This window comes from Triturus cristatus, chromosome 3_2, assembly GCF_964204655.1.
Source record: "Triturus cristatus chromosome 3_2, aTriCri1.1, whole genome shotgun sequence".
Lineage (NCBI taxonomy): Eukaryota > Metazoa > Chordata > Amphibia > Caudata > Salamandridae > Triturus > Triturus cristatus.
In genome coordinates, this window is record NC_140584.1 from 402,845,706 (window position 1) to 402,863,231 (window position 17,526).

The 17,526-nt window shown below is 43.8% G+C and overlaps 1 protein-coding gene across 4 annotated transcripts in view; it reads left to right on the forward strand.

Moving 5' to 3' along the window:
• CSF3R (colony stimulating factor 3 receptor) overlaps positions 1-17,526 on the forward strand; it is a 180,129-nt gene that overhangs the window by 140,163 nt on the left and 22,440 nt on the right. For all 4 annotated transcript variants that reach the window (XM_085647921.1, XM_085647923.1, XM_085647919.1 and 1 more), the window contains exons 9-11: positions 248-461; positions 7,239-7,421; positions 17,343-17,444. In XM_085647921.1, coding sequence (XP_085504047.1) covers positions 248-461; positions 7,239-7,421; positions 17,343-17,444 — 499 coding nt within the window. The remainder of the gene's footprint in view (positions 1-247; positions 462-7,238; positions 7,422-17,342; positions 17,445-17,526) is intronic.

The window sequence follows — 17,526 nt, forward strand, 5'->3', positions numbered from 1 at the left end:
CTTGAATACTTGATAGATCAGTCATTGTTATATATTAGCTTTGTTAACTTGCTTTTTCTCTTTTGGAATGCATTTTAACCCGAATACACCACACTTGTAAATATTACGATTTTAATGCAATCGCTTTTTCATAGAAATCATAGAGCTTCCTTAAGGATCATGTCTTAAGAAAAAGATACAATGCATGTCTTAGCCCCAAAAATGCTGCCAGCTAAAGCTCAATGCTTTGTTTTCTTGCCCTCTGCAGGCCATGAGGAAGGAAGATGCCAGAGGCATCATTTTAGGATACCTAGTTTACTACACTGCAAGTGGAACAACTGAAGGAGAAACAGTGGTGTGCAATACCACAGAAGAAGAGTGCCACTTCCGGCTGTCCAATGGGCTTGAGAGGGTCTCAGTCCAAGCTTACAACTCGGCAGGTCTCTCACCAGCCACCGAAGTGCTCCTTCTCAACATGGACGGTAAGGCGATGCTGTGCTGCTCAGTTCTCTCATTGGCGGGTGGCTACTGTGAAATCAGGACAATCACTCTTAGCAAAACATGTGATTGGTTCGACGATCACTCTCATAGCCTTCCAGCGGCACCAGCCCTAGGGAGGTCTCCAATGTCAGTATCTGTCTCTGAGTTGAGTTCAGGTGTGAATAACAATTTTTCTAATGACCTGCAAGGCTGTGACGTCAATGAGGGAGCACCCTGTTATCAGGTAAACCACAAACAGGACTGGCTGTAGGCATGGGCATGAAGGGCCTAGACCAAAGGCGCCAAATTCAGAGGGGAGAAATATGCTTTCCTGGAAACCTGCTTGTAATCATTAAGTATTCCTCCAGGTTGCTGGTGCCCATTCATCCTCTTCAGGCGCTGCATAACTTATCTTGTTCCATTCTCTTAGTCTTCCTCCACTACCTCTCCTCCCCCTCCATCTTCTTCTCACCCTCTCTCATGGGCTATCACTTCTAATTTACTTTCTGAATTAGCAATTCAGGTGAGGGGAAAGAGGGGACCTGACCTGTGAACACAAACGCCCAGCCACCATACCACCATCAGCAGCAGCAACATGGAAGAGGAAGCAGATAATGTCAGTTGTAGACTTTCCATAACTCTTTGTCACCAGCCCACATCTTGCATCTTAACTCCTCCCCGCCCCACATACACTCATAGACAGCAAGGTGAGAGGTCTATCTTCTCGGGCATCGTATACAAATATTTTGTACACAAATTGGTCGCACACTGCTCGTCACACCAGCAAGTTGCCCCAAAGGACTGTGGTAAATGAAGTGGCGACGGCGGGTACTCCAGGCTAGAGATTACCCACAGGGACATAACACTTTGTTGCGGGTGACAACCAGTGATGAGGCTTGCAGGGGTGTCTTGTGCGTTGATTTACCTGGGGATTTTTTGTGCTTACTAAACAACGAAAAGAAGAGATAGAAACATGCAGATGTCTTTGGGGCAGGGCCGGCCTTTGCTAAGATAGTGTCGCCAACTAAACCAAATTGTGGTGCCATTCCTGCTCCTCAACTCTCCTAGGATTTCACTTTAACCTTTTCAAAGAGCAATATATTAAAGTATTTTGCTGCTTTATATTGCTCTTGCTGTGCTATACCTTTTCTATGTGATTGAGAAATCTTGGCCTGCTGCCTGACACTGTTGTGGCCATCATGTCTGGCTGAGGAAAATAATCACTGCTACCATCCTAGCTGTAGATAACCATATTTGTATACGATTTGTACACAAATTGGTCGCACACTGCTCGTCACACCAGCAAGTTGCCCCAAAGGACTGTGGTAAATGAAGTGGCGACGGCGGGTATGCCTATGCCACGATGTGTAAAGAGAACAGTATGTGTTGCATTTAGCCATCCCTGGACACGTGTTTCGAGGTAGTTGCCTCTCGTCAGCAGGGAGTAGGACAGTGTAAAGGGGTGCCGTGGCATAGGCATACCCGCCGTCGCCACTTCATTTACCACAGTCCTTTGGGGCAACTTGCTGGTGTGACGAGCAGTGTGCGACCAATTTGTGTACAAATTATTACGGCTCCCTTGAGCTAACGGGCTGACGAGCCTTGGATCTGCACCTGCGCGCCATGAGAGGTACTTGACCTGTTTTTAATTACATTTTGGCAGTCCACACGGCACCCCTTTACACTTTCCTACTCCCTGCTGACGAGAGGCAACTACCTCGAAACACGTGTCCAGGGATGGCTAAATGCAACACATACTGTTCTCTTTGCACATCGTGGCATAGGCATACCCGCCGTCGCCACTTCATTTACCACAGTCCTTTGGGGCAACTTGCTGGTGTGACGAGCAGTGTGCGACCAATTTGTGTACAAATCGTATACAAATATGGTTATCTACAGCTAGGATGGTAGCAGTGATTATTTTCCTCAGCCAGACATGATGGCCACAACAGTGTCAGGCAGCAGGCCAAGATTTCTCAATCACATAGAAAAGGTATAGCACAGCAAGAGCAATATAAAGCAGCAAAATACTTTAATATATTGCTCTTTGAAAAGGTTAAAGTGAAATCCTAGGAGAGTTGAGGAGCAGGAATGGCACCACAATTTGGTTTAGTTGGCGGCACTATCTTAGCAAAGGCCGGCCCTGCCCCAAAGACATCTGCATGTTTCTATCTCTTCTTTTCGTTGTTTAGTAAGCACAAAAAATCCCCAGGTAAATCAACGCACAAGACACCCCTGCAAGCCTCATCACTGGTTGTCACCCGCAACAAAGTGTTATGTCCCTGTGGGTAATCTCTAGCCTGGAGTACCCACAACAGAGGCACAAAGAGGTGGAAGCAATCTGCACCAGGCTGTCAACAGCCAGTTGGCCAGAGATCAGAAAAGAGACAAAGGGGTGACCCCCTTCTTAAGGACCCTCCACTCTCTGACAACATGAACTGTAGCCCCTCCCTTCTCCTCCCCAGTCTACCAAATGACAGTGATGCTGGAGGCTTAGCTGTAGCACCTCTCAGCAGAAGGTATGTTAGAATTATAGGGAGTCTTGCCTTCTTTGTCCTCACTTTATTATCTAGGTTCCCTCCATCCAGCACAGGAATGACAGTGATACACTTCCACTGTCTTGGAAAACAACCTCACCTCCATCTTGTGCACAGTAACAGGCCAGGGGTACCACACAGGCTACATGCACAAACATGATTAACATATATTTGAGATGTTAGCGCCAGGTATCTTTTGTATCTGCGGTTCCTCTGCTATAGAAACAACTTAGAATTGCATAAGATCACATACAGCATAATATGATTGCATGTTGACAAGATATTCATGTGCCTAAAACCCACTTTTAGTGAATGAAACAACTTTTAGTGCAGTGCTGTTCGAATAGCAAGATAACTCATTAAATGAAACTTTCTAAATGAAGAAGTCTGCACCACCTCATCTTGTGCCTTATACAGACCCTGTGGCAAGTTTGGATACTCCAGACTGTGTTTGGCCTAAGCCTGGCACACAGCAGACTTGGGCTCTTAATGTTTAAATGACCTCCACACATGGGCTTGCATATTAAGTAATGTTCCCTTTAGATACAACACACCTTTAAATCCTGAGATTACAGGCTATCTCAGAAAGTGTCCTTCCACTACATACCTAAACGCTGCTTGAAAAATTGGGTGTTTAGACAAAAAACAACGGAAAAAATATTGTGTGCACAAAATATTGTGTCAAGAATATGGAGGACAAAAATAACATTAAGTTAAGTTTATGCAGGTAAGCAAAGTTGTACTACAAATAAGTGCACGTGCATGTACCCTGACGATATGTATATTTTTAAGGTACATAGATGTGGAGTTAAGAATAGTAAATCTATAATTGGCTATTTTTACTTACCGTCTTGATATTTTGGTCTGCAATATTTTGTACATGATATTCTGTCCACACAATATTTTTTTTATATATTCTGTCAGTAATCCAAAAATTGGCCTTGATTTATAACTCTCGATTAATTCTTCTCGTTCATTTCCTCAGAATGACCCTCCTTACCTTCCATCTTTGCATGCCACCTCTTTCTGAGTGTAGCCTTCTCTCAGTAACAAGCCTGTTTGCCTTAATCTTTTATTAAGGGTCATATAAAAGCAATACACTACCACGTTCTTGTGTCGTGTTATGTGAATTTACAGAGTACGGCTAATCACCCATGAGGGCATCCAGGCACTGAGTAGGGCAGGCCTGATGGGTGAGGAGGAGATCATTCCTGTTTTGTCTGGAAGAGCCATGTCTTGAGGTCCGTTCGGAAGTCCAAGAGGGAGGGGGAGGTTCTGAGGTGTTTCGGAGGTCATTCCAGTCTTGACTGTGAGGTGTGAGAAGGGGCATCTTCCGCTTTTGGTTTTGATGCAAGAGAGGGGTGTTCTTGTCTGGTACGCTGATCGCAGGTGTCTGGTGGCTTGGTAGAAGTTGAGGCGGTGGTTGGGGTAAGCTGGACCAGTGTTGTGGAGAGCTTTGTAAAAACCTCATGCCTATAGTACTAACCAACAATCATTTATTGGCTCCAATGCTTCAAGGAAAACCCCCTCAAATAGTGTCATGCACGAAAGGTACTTCCTTGCTAAAGGTACTTTGGCTCGCAGTTGTTCAACATGCCTAGTCTAGAGCGCACCATCGTGATGCACTAGACATCATTTTAGCGAGATGAAGATTTAGGGGTAGCTAATATCAAATACATGTAATATTGTGGTGAGTATAACTTTGTAGTTGTCATGTGAGTGGCCTTCTTTTCCTACAAATGGCAAGGATTGCATCGGCGGTAAAACATGCATGACCCGTCCCAGGGAGTACCTCCGATGTGGTGTTTGCCTGAACAGAAGTTGCTGTTGTGAACTCTACATTCCTAAACACTGCTCTCGCGATCAGAGTGTAAAATACCTTAGTAGCCAGTGGAGGGCAGAATCGGCCTGTTTTTGCAGCACGAACAGTAGGCAGCGGGTAACCATTGCTCGCATTTGATTAGACATTAGAGTAATCACTATCAATATGAGGGAACAGACTCGCGCGACTGTTTACGTATATGGCACGCTTGGCCTTTTCGTAAGTGATCTCTTCTTAGCGGCTTTCCATAATAGATAATAGATCATGACTTCCGGTTGGATCGCCTCTTATTTGGTACACAGACCCTGCGCTGAATTATTTCAGGATTTTACTAAGAGAGTGTTCGGCTCAAGAGAGGAACCTTCAAGGTCAGCTTTGACAGTGGGCGAGTTCTCACTTTTATTTGCTCGAGAGCTGCCCTTTAAACCGCACGTGCCCAATAATGTTTCTAGCTGGCAAAAAGAAACTCTAGATTTTGTTAAAGAGGAGAAGACAGATATTATATAGGCGTCCCCTTTAAATGCACGCCATAGAATCCAGCAAAGAACATCACAAATGGAGACAGTGATGTCATGCAGTGACGCCAAGACTACAAAGGTCCCTGTCTCCTTGGGCACGGACTCATGGTCGCCTCAAGTCAAGTGAGAGAAGCGAGGAGCTTAAGAAGGTGATCAGAGTGGTGAGGATTAAAAACTTAACAAGGAAGGAAGGGTTCTGGCCCAACTGCTCCCCCTACCCCTACCCCCCACTCACGAGTCACCCCTCGGGGAGGAAGAATAGCAAAAGTCGCATGGGACGAGAGCGCCAGAGACACCAAGCAGAGCTTAGCGGGAAGAGGTGCACATTAGAGCAGCGAGGACAGAGATTACACCCAGACGACACTGAAGACAAACGTCAGTCCACCAGGCTGCAAGAAGCCAGGCAACAACAACAAGCAAATGGGTAAGAGTGGGAGGGGTCACTAATCTAAGCCAAAGCACTACTGTTCAAAAACCCAAACGAACAATACACGTTAAGGCAATGCAAGGAGCATACCAGGCGCTAAAGACTCCCAGAGTACAAGCCAACACTAACTGACTATCATTTCTAAGGCCGGGCCATCGATCAGCCGTCTAAAAGACAAGCATTGGCAATAGCAATGATCCTTACCTTTGGGACCGGTTGACTTTGCCGCAGTGCTTTTGTCGATGTTTGTAAAGTAAAGATCCTGTGCATCACGGCCAAAGAAACATAAAGCAAAACAAAAAGTGCAATGACGCAGCCGTAGTTTCCTCGTCATTTTGCAAGCGCATGCATGCGTGATCACTTATTAAGGTAAAAAAAGCTAAGAAGAATAAGCAGGATGACAGACCGGCAGCAATTTGCTGCCAGGTTCTTCCAGCAAATTTCTTTTTTTAAAGAATATATATTTTAAAAATATATATATATGGTGGACACGAGGAGCAACGGAGGAGCAATGACAAATGGATGGACTAGAGGACAAGCGGCAAAAAAGGAAGCCAGGGGGAGAAGCCACAAGCAAAAAAGCAACAAAGAGCATGGGGCAGGCAAGGAGTTTGGCGGGGGAGAAGTACATGAGGGAAAGAACTGGAAAACACATGCACTCTCATGGACTGCTTAAGCAAAAAGAAAAAAGTAGTTCGCTAAAGGTGAAATGTGAAGACAGAGCCAGCCAATCAGAGAGATGACAAAGAGGCAATGTTCCACAGGAGGGCCTAACACAACATGGACAAGCTGGGGAAAGAAAAACCATTCAATAAGAAACAAATGAGAGTGACAAGAATCCCAAAGCGTCCTGTAAGAATCATCAGTTCTAGGTAAGTCCATGATAGGTCCTTTGCAGCCACAAAGTTGTGTTGTCTGTTAGGTTTAACTTAAAAACCCAGGACAGGTGAGCTGAATATACTGTTTGTCACCTTTTTTCATTAACACAATAGGCATTTTTTGTAAGGGTTAGATTTGTCCTAATTTCATAAGACATCAAGACACAAGCCCTTCTATCTGCAAACTAGCTGCATGATTGAATGGCTTTTTACAAGATGTGATCATAGCCTCAGTCTGATTTTGAAGCACTAGACCCCGGAAGCTGTTGCCGCCCTTGCTGAGTGTGCACCATACCGCTGCTTTCCAAAGCTCAACTATTCAAACAGTGTTCTAATTGGAGGTACTATTTACAGGCTCATCGTTGGCTTGCAGAATATTTTGAAAATTAATATGGTAAGTGATGTTCATGCCTAGTATTATACATTTCTAATATATAAGACAAGATAATGAGAGATCAGGCAGCTGCCTCCAGGGGAGCCAGACACCCACGTGACCTGGGAAGGCATCTGTAGAATGTTGAAATACTACATCTGTGTCATGTTCCAGTATCTAGTCATTTTACTGAGTTGCACTGGGATTTGCTTTATTTCTTTCAGGTCCACCTCTGCCCCGTGTGCAGGCCGTTTCCAATGACGATCACAGCCTGCAGGTCGAGTGGGATGCCTCTGAGGCTTCTGTGAGTGGCTACATTCTGGAGTGGTGTAGAGTGGCTGAGGCCAGCCCCTGTGACATAAAATGGAAAAAGGCAACCAATACAAGTGGCAGAATACTTATACAAGGTAAAGAACTGAATTTGAACAATTATGGAAGCACACAGTAAGGGTTAATCAGGCCAAGGTCCAGATATAAGGATTCTATGCCCTTTTGTTTTATACTGTATTATTATCTTACACATATTAAACATGTCGGACATGTGACTACCTTTGACCGAGCCCTCACTGTCTCTGAAAGATGCCACCTATGATATAACTCACAATTATCAAATGAGCATGCATACATCTGATTTACACACTGTCACCTTTCAGCTTCTTTTATGAACGTCTGCCACTTCGGAGCCAGGATTGCTTTTCTTTCAATACAGATGAATGAAACTAGGGGAGAGGTATTTTGCTGCATTTTTTAGTTTGTGAATTTTCGCGTTGTTTTACCTTTTTGCTCACCAAAGTAGCAAGATGAGGGCTCTCAAATTAGTTCATACCAATGATTTAACATTATTGCCAATTTTCCAACTAAATTGTCTCTTGATGAGTTGTACCAGCTGACGCCATTACCCACTTCACTGGCAGTCATTGTTTTGCCCTTGAAAAGATGGGAGACCCATGCTGCTTTTCCGAGGCTCCAACCTGTCACCTGCCAGATACACAGAGGTGTGTGGAGCACATACTTTCACCTGCTGAGCAATAATCTACATGAAAACCTCCAGCCTCTTGGATCAGAGACCAACCCATTCACTGCAAATGTGCACTGACAAAAAATGCAAATGTGTTTTCTGTGTACGGATGTAATTGTGTGATATGGGGACACATAAAGTAGTTGTGGTGCAGTGACTAAGTTGTGTTTTGTGGAACAAGGACACTTAAAATAATATCTTGCTCCCCAATCTGACCAAATACTTACTTCATACGTAAATCACCTTTCTGTTCTTGCGTCAGTTCAGTATCCCCACAAACGGAGAGCACTTACATGGTATAAAGCACTACGTTCAATATAATATTGTATTCTATTGCATCGTTTGTACAATAGGTGATACCCAAAAGTGTTTCCAGATGGCCGAGTAAAAGACTACTCAATGTATTGCGCATGGTTTGTAGAGTGTGAGTTTACAGGTTAGCCTAAGTGGGAAGCATTTGAGTGGTGTGTGTGAGGTCAGAAGGGATGCTCCAGACATTGCACCAAACGTGGCAGTGTTCAAGCATGAATGAAGCAGAGACATACAAAGACTCTGCAAATACGTATCATCTTCAGATGGTTGGATAGGAAGTTATCAAGCTGTGATTGGTGGGTAGGGTGTGGTTATGTAGCTCAGCATAAGTGGGAAGCAATGGATGTTATGCATGAGCTTCGGAAGGGTGCCCCAATTGTGAGTTTTGGTGGTCCTGTAGCTGCAGCTATACTTCGAATGGGGCAGTAGAACGTAGGACGAAGGAGTATTAAATTCCATGCATCCCATAGAGGCAGCAATACACTGAATTCTCCAAGTCGTGGCCGATCAGGCATCCTTTCTGACCCTCCAGAAGGGACAGAAGGGCTTTTTATTAAAGTAATGTGTTGCTGTTTGCATAATTAACTAGACTGAATGAGATTTTCAATCGAAGTATTGGGGTCTTTCTGTAATTCTATTGAATCAGACTGAAATGTCTGCTACACATCAGTATCATAGATTGCCCTGCTGCGCCACCATGTGGTACTAGACTTCCATTGCACCACCAGTTGTAAGTGTTGATGTAAATCTGATGATTGTAGAATGCAGAAGGTGGTAAGGGACGCATGTCTTAGAGGGCTGTAGAATTCAGACTAACAAAGGTTTCTACATTGGGGAGGCAACAGCCCAGCATTTTGCAGGTATGTCCTGCAGTCGGGGGTCCTGTCTTGCTGCTGCTGCTGCTGCTGAGTGGCAGTGATTCTGATGGCAAGGCCAAGGGGTTGCCCTTTCCTAAGGAAATGTCACTGTACTGTGAGCCCTGTCCATCTGTAGAATGTAGTGTTTATTCCCAGTATATTAAGGTAATGTGGTAAAGCACAGATTAGATGCCAAGTATTCTAATGACATGGCTCAAACATACCCACTGGACCAGGTTGTATGCCAGTGGTTACTGGGCAGTATGCTTAATAAATATTGATATTTACCAATGGATGCTTCAAAGTTTGGACAATGTCATTCCGTTTGGATACCAGAGTTCATTTTCTAAACTTGTCTCTCAATATTTGCAATAGAGAGTAGTCAAGGATTGCTCGAGGAGGTGGTAAAGGGAATAGAAGTCAAATTTAGTAGGAATAATAATCACACTTGATACACTCGATCTCCAGCTGATTTATCTTTTAAGATGGCCTGCTTTAGGGGAGCGGGATATTGTATTAAACCATAAAAATGTGCTATGCAACTCATAAAAATGTGCTATGCAACTCATAAAAATGTGCTATGCAACTTATACCCCTCTGCTTCTCAAAAAAACAACTTCCGAAGCCTCTGCATGCGCAAGGTGTTTCCACACACACAATGTTTCCACAAGCATAAACTGCCTTGAGAAGTGATAATGAAATGTTGGCCACACAAATGTATATTCCTTTGCATTTGCTGAAACACAGTCATGGTACAAAGAGCAGGTTCGACTAGAAACTCAAAGCAGCCCTTGAAAAACTGCAGGATCAGACAAGCCCCAAAAAGCATGGCATAAAGGAAGGTAACAAGTATACCTGATGCTCTCAAGAGGAAACCCTGGCCCTTCCCCGAGAGCCTGCTTGCATGGAGGGCAGTTTTCACTCTTGTGCCATGTTTCAGCTCCCTGCCAGAGCCCCTGGGGTTCATTGTATTGGTCCCTAGCAGGTCTGCCCCTCACCTGGGGCAATTCTGCACTGCAGCACCAATGAAAACAGGTACTGAGGGCCTGTCCTGCCATGGGTGGGGACCGGGTGGATGCACTCTCCGTCCTCCACTGTTACAATCAGCAGATGGAGCTGGTGTGGAGATGGAGCGCCCTCAGCGGCCTCTCTAGAAGTGATTTCTAAGGAGGTGCAAACAAGGGGCTACAATAAATATATTCATTTAAACATCTTAAGCAGACTGTGAACTAAACATTACTAAGGTCTGTGGAAGGGGTTGTGGTCCTCAGAGTGTTGCAATCATTCCTGTTCTCCTGTTCACACCACTTTCTTCTGTAGTCTCTCCTTATGACACACCCTTTCCCTCCTGAAATCTTTCTGAAACACTCCATCTGCATATCTCACGCCTCGTCACTTTTCTCCTCAGCACCCTCTTTTCACTGTCCTGCAGTAACTTCTTTGCACTTCCTTTAGTTCGCCACACCCAATACACACTGCAACCACTCATCTCCAATCAGTATATTTTCTTAACTTGTGCCCTGTCAATGTTTGACAGCTGTGTACCTTCTTCACCTACTTTTGCTCACAATTTCAACTGGCATGCATGCCCATTCCTTTGTGCACACTGCAGAGAGGCCAAGGATTTGATGAGCATGTATTCTGAACCCCTTTGTCACCCACTGACCGGCAATATGAGAAATTCACACTGCCTTTGGCCAAACCACCATTGCTCTCAATAGTGGCCCATTATAAACATCCATCCACAACTTAAACTCAGACAGACACCAAGAGGCGACACTTTTCGCAGTTCGCAATATACATGAGACATATGTTAAATGAAAGAAATTATAGAAACACCATATCCTGGAAAAACCAAATACTTTTAAGAAATGCAAGAGTATTCCAATATTTTTTTTTTTAAGTAGGTATGTATTTTTTAAGTTATAAGGCATTTAAACTTTGTGATTTCTGTCACTGTGGTACTTTCACAAAGTTTCATAAACTTTTGTGAAAATACCAAGGTACATGACAGTAAAAATATTACAAAATACATTTCCCTACCTATTTCCACTTTAATAAAGTGGTACTAGGTAGGGACCTACTGCTTACCTATATCTAAGGCTCTAATAATGAACACAGCCGGAATGTAGTAAAACTAATAAGACTGCTTGTTCATTCTCTAAAAACAGCCATTACCCAATTATATACTGGCTTGTCATCGCCATGTATCATGGTATACTGCAAAGTTATCATGGTATACATAGCCGAAATTGAAAGGCCAGTTGTATTATTGGATTGGGGTACCCTTGTGCCATTCATGGGCAATGCAATACTTAAGTCATATTTATAAAGGAACCAAGGCCACCCTGCGTGGCCTTGCACTGCTTGGTCAATCTGGAGAAACGCACGAGAGTGCAATTCACTGTTTTGCCTTACTCTGCACACCATATTCTACACTGCTGCTAAATTTCACATACATCCGTATGCCACGCCACTGTAGCCACTTCACTATATGCTATTCTACTTTGCACCACTCGGCACTACTCCTCTTCACAGTATGAGACTCCACTCTATGCCACTCCAATGGACGCTACTCCACTGTATGCTATTCCAAGCCACTCCAAAGTACAGCACCCTGCTCTACACCACTCGACTCTACGCTTTTACAATGTACACAACACTACTCTACTCCAGTCCGATCTACGCTATTACACTGTATGCAACTCGACTCTAAGCCTCTTCCATGTACACCATGCCACTGTATTCCACTCTGTTATACACTACTCCTGTATATACTATTCCACCAGCCACGGTCCATGGAGGGAGTTCCGTGGGGCGTAAAAGTGGGGCGGGGGGGGCAGGGTGGAGGGTACTAAACACCGGAATATGGATAATTGGAGGTAAGTAAACAATTAAATAAATAAAACGAATTTAGTAGCGCGCGCTGCATCACATTTTGTGATGCAGCGCACGCTACGAAATTCGTTTTATTTATTTAATTGTTTACTTACCTCCAATTATCCATATTCCGGTGTTTAGTATCCCCCACCCTGCCCCTCCCCCGCCCCGCCTTTACGCCCCACGGAACTCCACTCTATGCTTTTCCACTGTATGCCACTCCCTTCCATGCTATTTCATTGTAAGCCACTCACTGTACCCTACCCCACTCTATGCCACTTCAGTATTTGGCATTCCACTCTACCCCCACTTCATTGTGCACTATTCGATTGGACCCCACTCCAATGTACCCCACTGTATGCCATTACACTCTGCCCCACGCTACTGTATGCCATTCCAGTCTACACTGCTCCATTATACACCACTCCACTATACGCTACTCCACTATTACACTGTATGCCACTCCACTGTACAACACGCAGCTCCATGTCACTTCACTCTACACTATTATGCTGTACACAACTCCAATCTACGCCAGTCTAATCTACGCTATTATACTGTATACAACTCCACTCTATGCCTCTTAAGTATATGCCACTCCACTGTATTCCACTCTGCTATGCACTACTCCTGTATATGCTATTCCACTTTACGCCGTTCATGTATGCTACTCCATTCTGTGCTATTTCACTGTATGTCCCTCACTGTAGGTTACCCCACTCTATGCCACTCCAGTGTATGGCATTCCACTGTACCCCACGCCACTGTCTGCCACTCCAGTCTACAGCACTCCATTATACGCCAATCTACTGTACGCGGCTCCACTATACGCTATTACACTTTACGCCACTTCACTATACAACACTCTGCTCTACACCACACTACTCTAAGCTATAAAACTGTACACAACTCCACTTTACGGCAGTCCACTCTATGCTATTACACTGTATGCAACTCCACTCTATGCTATTTCACTGTATGCCACTCCACTGTATGCTACTCCACTCTATGTCACTCCAATGTATGCCATTTCACTCTAGCCAACTCCATTCCATGCTATTCCATTAGACGCTACTCCACTGTGTGCTGCTACACTCTAACCCATTTCAGTGTACGCCACTCCAGTCTACATCACTTCACTGTACGCCACTGCACTCTATAGTACTCCGCTATACGCTATTCCAGTCTACGCCATTCTACTGTACACCACTCCACTCAACGCTATTCCACTGTATGCCACTCCACTATACACTACTCCACTAAATACTACTACAGTGTACACCACTCCACTCCATTCTATGCTAGTCCAGTAATTTCCACTCCAATCTACGCCACTCCACTATATGCTATTTCACTCTCCCCACTCCATTGTACAATACTCCAATCAATACCACTCCACTCTACACCACTCCACCCCATGCTACACTATTCTACTCTATGCTAGTTCTCTCTACGCTATTCTACTTTATGCCACTCCACTGCACTTCACTCTACGCCAGCCGCGGTCGGTAGTAGGAGTTCCTACAGGGGGGTGACGTGGGGAGGGGGAGGGGCAGGGTGGGGGGTAGTAAACTATGGATTACAGAGGTTTACAGGTAAGTAAACATATAAATTAATAAAACAAATTTTGTTGCGTGCACTGTATCCCCAAATGCGATGCAGTGCACGCAACGAAATTCGTTTTATTAATTTATGTTTACTTACCTGTAAACCTCTGTAATCCATAGTTTACTACCCACCACCCTGCCCTTCCCCCTCCCCACGTCACCGCCCTGCAGGAACTCCTACTACCGACCGCGGCTGCTCTACGCTATTCCACTGTACACCACTCCATTCTACGTTGTTACACTGTACACAACTTCAATCTTTGCCCCTCTACTGTGTGTTATTCCACTCTACCCCACTCCACTGTAGGCTATTACACTCTGTCCCACCCTACAATACACCTCTTCAGTCTAAACCACTTGACTGTACGCCACTCCACAGTATGCTCCTACACTATACGCTATTACACTTTACACCACTTGACTGTATTCTGCCTCATTATAGGCTATTACACTCTGCGCTACTCTACTGTATGTCTCTCCAGTCTGAGCTACTCCACTGTACGCTATTTTATTTTGTCACTCCACTGTGCGCTACTCAGCTCTACACTACTCCACTGTACTCTCTGCCACTCTTTATAACTTTGCTCTACAAATCTCTACTACACTCAATGCCACTCTACTAGACTCTATTCAACTCTACCCCATACACACCACTGTCCACTCTTGCACTCAACTCTATGCCTGTACACTCTATTGTACAACTCTTTACTCCACTTTCCAAAACTGTACGACACTGCACTCCACTCTACTGTATGAGGTGGCACTCCAACTTATAACAGTTTCCTCAACTCTATGCTATGCCACTTCAATGTATCCCACCCACCGCTACGCTAATCCACTGTACCCTACTCCACTCTACGGTATTCCACTCTACCACTCCACTCTTCTACACTCCACTGTACACTATTCCACTGTATGCTACTCCACTTTATGGCAATCCACTCTACGCCACTACAGTGTATGCCACTCCATTGTATGACACTCTCCTCCACTCTTACATAACTCAATTCCATAATAGTGTATCACTCATGGCACTCTACGACATTGTAATCCACTTTATCCCCGTACACTCTACCGTCCAACTTTATACTCCACTCTATGCCCGTACACTCCTATGTACAACACTCTATTCCACAATATGACACTTTTCTATACAACACTACACTCCACTCTACTGTACAAGACCCCACGCCAACTTATAACAGTTTATTACCTGCACTACTCCACTACACTACACTCCTTGTGGCTCTACTCTACATAACATAACATAACGTGTATTTCTAAAGTGCACGTTCACCCAAGGGTATCTTGGCACTGAATAACAGATGTTTGTACTCTAAGACACAGCAAGACACTCTATTGTACTTTACACCACATTAAGTTACATAACTCCACTCAACTCTACTCCACTGTACCAGACTATAACTCACTCTACGCTGCTATACAACAATGCACTCTATGCAGCTTCACTGTTTGACACACTACTGTACTCAAAGCAACTCCACTCTACAACACTCTACTACACTGTATGCCACTCTCCGACACTTGACTCATATCTGTACCTCATCACTCCACTGTACAACACTCTACTCTACTCTATCATACTCTACTCGTCTGTACCCAACTCTTTGTATGCCACTGTACCCCACTTTACTATACTCTGACACAGTGCTCCACTTTACTTCATTACTCCATTGTACACCGCTCCACTCTAACCATTCAATACTATTGTACTTTATAACACCATATGCCAATCCACTGTACCACACTCTACAACACTGTTCTGTACCGTACACCACTCCACTCTACAAACATCAACTAGATTGTATGCCACTCTACTCTACTTTAGTCTACATCACTATACAAACGTGTACGACACCCCACTACACTCCTCTGTGCCACACAGTACTACAATTTATGACACCACTTGCTTGCATGGTATGCACTTCACTCTACAGCACTCTACACCACTATAGTCTACGAAAGGACACTCCACTCTATGACACTTTACTCCACTCTACACTACCCCACTTCACTATACTCTCCTCTACTACACTTTATCCCACTGTTCACTACTGTACTAAACTCCACTCTATGCCACTCCACTCGACTGTATGCAACCCCACTTTACACCACTGCACTCCACTCTCCTCCACTCCATGACACTCTATGCTCATTCATTCTACGCCAGTGGACTACACTGTATGACACTCAATGACACTTCACTCAACTTCTCTCTACGATACGACACAGAACACCACTCAATGACACTTTCCTTCATTGTACACTACAATGTTCCACTTGATGATTCTTCATTCTATGATATTCTACTTCCCCCTTCTCTACTCTAAAACACTCTACTCCACTCTATGACTGTCTTCGACAACCTACTCTACTGTTTGGCACGCCATTCCACTGTACTAGTCTACAATGGGAAAAAACCTTTACAACGCGGTCATTAGACCACTATACCTTTGCAACACGGTTGATACAACGACCACGTTGAGAACGCGATGCCATTACTATGCAAGTCATTACATCGACTTGCAGGAGATGGTGCTCTAACATAGGGAATAGTATAATTTACTATTCCAACACCTTCCCTACTGTTGTGTAGGCTGGAGTTGGAATAGTAAATGATACTATTCCTAATGTTAGAGCGCCATCTACTGCAAGTCGATGTAATGGCTTGCGTTGTATTAGCATTGCGTTCTAACAATGCGGTTGTTGTCACAACCGCGTTGTTAAGTAACGCAATGTGATTGCATGCGTTGTAGCATGCTATATTCGTCTACGGTACTTGACTCCACTATATGGCCCCATGCCACTACACTATATAATACTTTACTACATTGTACAATATGCTACTACACACTACTCCACTCGATTCCAATCTATAATACTCAATTCTATGACAATAAACTTTACAACAATCTTCTCCACTGTACGGCACTCCACATAACAACGCTCCACATTAGACTCTATGATTTGAAACACATATTTATTACCTTCAAATTAGATAGATAGATAGATAGATAGATAGATAGATAGATAGATAGATAGATAGATAGATAGATAGATTAGATAGATAGATAGATAGATAGATAGATAGATAGATAGATAGATAGATAGATAGATAGATAGATAGATAGATAGATAGATAGATAGATAGATACTTACCTTCATATATTGTGGTAGTAGAAATTCTAGCTACGATATTTTTGAATGATGATATTTAAAACATGATATTCCAGTGGAGTACTCTTAAGGTATGACATTGATTTATGCAGAGCTTGGCCAGAACGTTTTGTGAAATGACCCTGCATAATGCACAACACACATTTTAGAATGTATTATGCTTTATAAATCTTGCCCTTTTGTTCCTTATTATTTGGTGTGCGTATCTTTCATGTATGGATATTTTATAAATAATAAGGGCATGCAAAAAAAGACAATCTACTTGTCTAATCAAAAAGGTCTTGTAGTGTCACTTCCAGCACAGCTTTTGAATGAAAATGTTTATTTGAGCTTTTGCATAACACAAGTTACAAAATGGTAGAATGACAGACTTCCTGCTTTTTGTCAAGGGACAGACCACACTTCGTTACCACTCTGGCATAATACCTCTCTATACTTTTGCCTCTTCTTTTGCAGAGAGCATTGAGCCTTTTGTGCGGTACAAGATATCATTGTATCCCGTGTACAAGAATGCAGTTGGAAAACCAGTACAGACAGAAGCCTACACCAGAGAGAAAGGTATAGTGCATGGGAACCTTTGCAGTGCCCTGGATGCATGCTTTAGGGCTGGATGAATTTCACGTACTTTCCTTGGTGGAAA